Raw genomic sequence first — 6000 nt, 5'->3', positions numbered from 1 at the left:
GGATTATATAAATACCATGGCTACTATTTACATAACAAAAATATCCATGTGAATTACATTCACAAAATTAATGGAACAGCTTGTTGGACCAAGATTTCTTCAGTGGTGTTTCACCATCTGAGGCCACAGTTTGCATGGGGAATAAGTGTGGATAGTTGGGAGTGATAGCTTTTTTTTTTCTCAGCTTCCAAAGGTAGGCATGGGGAGCTTTTGCAGCCTGAAGTCTCTTGGATTATGGCTGTCAATCATGCCCTCTGTCCCACCCATGGTTGAGGCTCAGAGCCCATGAATAACATCTGGAAAATGGTGACAAACAATAAAAGATTGATAGCAGCTTAAATGTGTCTTCACCCTTTGTAAAGTTTCTGCAATGAAATATGCAATTATATCATGATGGATTGAAGAAAATAAATTTATTAAACTTTGAGGAGGAAATAAGAACACTGACGTAAGGCAAGTTAAATATAAACAGAAAGACACAAATCTTCATACTGTGGCATAATGGCTTGTGTAACTGGCAAAGTACCAAAATGACATTCTGAGATTGATTGAGGTATTTAACTAGTTTTTGGTGATTGAAACATTCTCTCAAGAGAAATGTAGCATAAGACTCCTATGCCCCCCAAGGGAGACTTACATAGATTTAATGGCATTAGTGCCTAAAACTAAAGAAAGCAGCTGTTAGAAAGAATGTTAACAGCAAGTAAGCAGAGTATCTTATAAACATTATTTCAAAAGTACAAGCCAGATACAGAATTTCCCAGTTCCAACCATTGAGAAGACAACATCCTTGCTTATATTTGCTGTTTAAATGTAGATATATTTGTTAAAATAGTGAGTACATCAGAAAAGAGGATTTCTGAAGTAAATAATAATTTGTTTCTGAGCTACACTCTTTCTTTTAAAAATGCTTATGCATGTGATTTGCTTCTCAAGGTTTGCTTACATGATCCCAGGATGCTGGGATTTTAAAATTCACTATTGTTGTCTCAGATCAAACTTGCTGTCATTTAAAAACACACACACACACACACACACACACACAGACACCTGTGCACCATTTCAGGTAACTGTTAGATCTTGCTGTCATCTGCTTATGTGGAGCTCTACCCACTTGAGATTCAGGCTATTACTTCTGACAGGATCCCTTAGAGCGGGGGCAGGCAAGTACAACTCCCACAACCCCCAGCCAGCATAGCCAACAGTCAAGAATTGTGGGAGTTGTTCTCCAAAATGTCTGGAGGGCAGCAGGTTGCTTATCCCTGCCTCGCTACATATTATATTCACGGAGCCTGGCTTCACATTACAATCACCACGTGAAAAGAAAGCTCCTCTACCTTTCCTTGATTGTTGAGGGAGAGCCTTCAAAATTCTAAATAATCAGACGCTAGCTACTTTTCATGTGGGATGTAATGTGTAACCAGGCTCCAATTGCAACAGTGCAATCCTAAGCATGTTTATTCAGAAGAAAATCCCATGGAGTCCTGAGGGGCTTCTCCCTACTTACGGCTGCAATCATAAAACACACTTACTAGGGCGTCAGCCCCATTAAGAAGAATCATGCTGGATCAGACCAAGGGTCCATCTAGTCCAGCATTCTGTTCACACAGTGGCCAACCAGCTGTCAATGGGAAACCCACAAGCAGGACATGAGTGCAAGCCCTTCCGCCCATGTTCTCCAGTGACTGGTGTACCTAGGCATACTGCCTCTGATACTGGAGGCAGCATATAGCCATCAGGGCTAGTAGCCACTGATAGCCTTCTCTTCTAGGAATTTGTCTAACCCCCTTTTAAAGCCATCCAAATTGGTAGCCATCACATTGCACTCAGTGGGAATCACTTTGAAGTAAACATGGGTAGGATTGTGCTGCAGTTATGTTTAGGACTGTAGCCTAAGGCAAACACTGGTAACTGGGGGTCCAGATGTGGACCTTCATCTCATTAAAAAAACAAACATGACAACCAACCTAGCTGTAATATAAACACATTTCCAGGAAGGTGCTTATATTCCACATTCCATGATCACAGCTTTTCAGATAGCCACAAACTTTGACGGCCTGCTGTTGTCTTAAAAGTAACCAGAGCGGAAAGGAAGAACCTCTGTTAATCCAAGGACTCTTCTCCTAGATTTAAATCCTGTTCAGGCCAATCCAAACATAAGCAACTCTTCCTTTCTCCACTTGGTTCTCTATTAGCGTGAATGTGGCAATGTAGCCAGCAGCCACTTGGATGATTGCAGGTCGATCCCTACCAACCACCACAAGTGATGGAACAGCAATAGCTGTCACTGTGTACCATCTGGCTCATGGTAAGGTTTCTCTGCACAGCTTTGTGCTCACCACCAGAGGTCACTAGCTCAGTGGTAGAGCATGTGCTTTGCCCACAGAAGGTCCCAAGTTTATCCTTGGCATCTCCAGTTTAGAAAAAGGTTCAGGCAGCAGGTGATCTGAAAGACCTCTACTAAAAACCCTGGTTACCTCCTTTCAGTAGGAGTGGATAATATTGGGCTAGATGACCACGGGTCTTGAACTGGGAACCTCTGAGTTTGAGGCTGGGCCCCAGGTTCCCAACTCGGATCACCGACTTCAGGAAGTCTGAGCTGGACACACTTCAGGTCTAGAGTCAGGTATGGCTCCCTGCAGGCGCAGTGCAGTAGTGACACCTGACTATAAGACAACATAGGGAAAATAAGCCTGTGGGGGTTGCACATTTGAATAGGCCTTTGAATTTAACCCTTGGCTATGTAAACAAAATTTGAAATTGACGTACGTTAAGGCGTACCTCGAGAAAAAACATAAATGTAAATAAGGCTTAAGCTATGCTACTTCTTTAAAGCCTCCCTACTACAGCTGAGGTGTACAGAATATGCAAAAAAATTGCGTTGTTAACAATACTGTACTGAGTTCTATAACTTCATTTGATTCAGAGTCTGAGCTTTAAAATAACCTGGAGTCCCTGACTCGGCTTTCACTCCTTATTAGTGCCGAGTTCCTTGAAAGATTTCTGAGGGAAGGACTTAAGGATTTGTTGTGAAGAATAGAATTGTCAAGTCACCAATGCCTGTTCTTGTGTGTTTCTAAATGTCCCATAAAAGTGTAATTGTGTTCCTGAAAGGCCCTGAAATATCCACACCTATTTTACTTTTTACTGCTATATAAACTGTATGATGTGCTGGTGTAACAAGAAAGAAATATCTGGTGACGGAAAGTATTCGTTGTACACATTGTGATTTGCTACAAAATGTATGAATAGTACTTTTAAGAAACAGACAGACTCCAATAAAGTAGTGTTGCAACTTCTCTAATAGTTCTCTAATAGCTTTTGTGGAGGTATAAAGTGTTCTGTAAAAATTTTTTTCTCCTTATATTAATTTTTTAAATTGCTACAATGGTTTGCAGCAGATTCGTTCCATAGGTGGATCATTATAATTAAACTACAGTGTGCAGTGTAAATATAAAACATTCATGTCTGCTTGTCTAAAGTATTAAAATAGGTTCATATTTATATAAATCAAAATAAATGTATTATTTCACCTAACTATTTTTGCGTCTCTACCCAATGTTTCATTCTCCAATTCCCAGTATAAACATCTCAGCATATGGTATGACTGAACATCAAATGTTCAAAGTGAACCCCCCCCCCCGATATTAGCTTGCTGAAGAAAGAGTATTTATGACACATTACATAGTCATCCAATGTGTTAAGAATATCCCAAACTCAACACCTACAATAACAAAAGACGGTCACCGCTACTGAACAAGCCCCGCCAACATTTCATAAGGCAATATTTACAAAACACAACAGCAATACTGTGATTGATTCAATATCGCAGGTAAAAGTGGAAGGGAGTGCACCTCCACCCCCCTTTGAAAATATTGAACATACTTGTTTTGGTTTAAGCATACACACAGCCAAGGCAACTCTATGCGTGTGTGTGTGTGTGTGTGTGTGTGTGTGTATGTATATATATATATATATATATATAGAGAGAGAGAGAGAGAGAGAGAGAGAGCTCCATATGAGCATGCAGGGACTCCAATATGCACATGGAGCTCCACATAAGTAAGGCCCTCCCTATTCATGTAAATGTTGGTAATGTTCTGCAAACATGAGATGTTTTCTGTAATACTGAAGTGAATTGGAAAGCCCCTGTTCTTGGAGAGTTCCATGTGTGTTTTGGAGCCTCATGGAGGCGTGGGTTGAGAAGGATGATACTGTTTTCCACATAGTCAAGGGAAAGAAAGCTATGGCAGCATTTTGTTAAGTTGGTCTGTGCTCACATAACCACATGATACGAGGAATTCCTTGTCTGGCACAGGAAGAGCTGTAGCATTGAGCACAAGGCCTTGTGGAGACTGTACTACATGAATGGAGGTATAGTCCGCCACATGCATCTCCGAACGTTCTGGTTCTTCTTCCGTGGCTGCCATAGCAGGGTTCACAGCACTAGTGGTAAGGCTCTTGGTGTCGAAGTAAGCACCCTCAGGAAAGCTCTGCTCTTGAACTTCTGGCTCCGCCTCTGTGTGAGGAGGCGTCACAGTGACACATTTTTTCACATCTGATTCACAGAAATAGGCACTGTCCATCTCAAAGCTTGGCTGGCACTGTACAACTGGTTCTTTCTGGGCCTCACTTTGGGCTCTCCCCATCTTCATTTTTTGTCCTGGAGAAAGCACAACACTTCCTCCTGGCGTAATGTCGCTGACCAGTGTGTAAAAGTCAATGTTGGCCACTGAACTCTGGTTGCTTAGCTGGGTTTGGACAGGTGGGCTGGTCATCTCTGTACTGTCAGTGACAAAAACACAGGCTTTTGGCTGCTTATCTTTGGCTGGGTCATCAGATGGCAGCAGAGTAGATGCATCATCAAGACCTGACGCTGGCTTCTCACTATCTTTTTGATCAAGGCACAAGAGATCCTCTTCTTTGTCACTTGCCTTTTTGGACTGGTCGACGTCTGAGGTTCCATCACACGTGTCACTTGCGCTGAAGTCAGTCTCCGGGATATCAGGCTCGCAGCAGCTGGCCCGGCCGGAATCATCATCTCTTACTCCAAGGCAGCCGTGAGACTTCAAGTGATCATCGCCAAGGAGCCGGTCAGTATCCGACCCTTCAGTCCTCTCTTCTGCCTCGTCTATGTCCAGCTCAATGAATTCCACCCAAGAGTCATCGCTGTACAGCTGTGGCATGTAGCTACCATGACTGGCTAGGATGGAGTTGACTTCATCAAGTTTTCCTTTCTACGGAGCAAATTTTTAAAACAAAATTGCATGAAAGGAGCAACAATTATACGATTGTTTCAACATGTCAGCACTGTACGTGTTCTAAATACACATACCAGTAAAGTCCCAAGCTGTGTGCTACAGCACACCAGTTTGCTGGGACAGAACTGCTAGCATGCCATTCATTGCATAATTTAAGGCTTCCGAATGTCACCTAGACCAGGACCCTAGTGTCTCCCAGGATTGGGAAGACTGGGGAGAAGGAGCCTTGCCCACAGGGAACCCTGGAAATACTAGCCTTGTTGCGGACTCCTACAAGAGGGGAGCACTGCCAGTATCTAACCCTAACCCTCCACAGAGTCCTAGCAGTGCAGGAGGACATCCTGCCACGACCACACCAGGGGGCAGCATGAGGCCCTCAGCTCTGCTAGAGCCAAGGCCTGAAAGATAAGGCACAGCCCCTTTAATTTGTAAAGGCTCCTCTCAGAAGGGTTGGAGCTAGAGGCAAGACCCTGGCTGTGGAACTATTAAAGCCCACCGTTGGCTCCAGCAACTTCATTAGCTTGCTTGGAGTTGCTTTGATCTAGCCTCTTGTTTCACAGGGAGCTCACCAGCGCCCTGATAGCCTGCACTAGGCCTGTTTCTTCCTGACTCTCACCAATATCCCTTTGGGGTCCCAGCCTGGAGCAGGATAGTGTGAGCCCAGTATGACCAACCAGTGGAGCCTGCCCGCTGCACCCTGCATGATTCACTGTTGTGGGCTTGACTCCTGCAATCAAAT

At 43.5% G+C, this 6000-nt stretch overlaps 1 protein-coding gene across 2 annotated transcripts in view; it reads right to left on the bottom strand.

The window, feature by feature from the left end:
- Positions 1 to 399: 399 nt before the first annotated feature.
- Positions 400 to 6000, bottom strand: part of GHR (growth hormone receptor) — a 213653-nt gene continuing 208052 nt past the window's right edge. For both annotated transcript variants that reach the window (XM_084833151.1, XM_084833153.1), the window contains one exon: positions 400 to 5237. In XM_084833151.1, coding sequence (XP_084689277.1) covers positions 4245 to 5237 — 993 coding nt within the window. In that variant the 3' untranslated portion in view covers positions 400 to 4244. The remainder of the gene's footprint in view (positions 5238 to 6000) is intronic.

The sequence above is a fragment of the Heloderma suspectum genome, chromosome 2, assembly GCF_057233095.1.
Source record: "Heloderma suspectum isolate Gila_16-S chromosome 2, 16-S_ref, whole genome shotgun sequence".
NCBI lineage: Eukaryota > Metazoa > Chordata > Lepidosauria > Squamata > Helodermatidae > Heloderma > Heloderma suspectum.
This window is presented reverse-complemented; position numbering and strand designations above follow the sequence as displayed.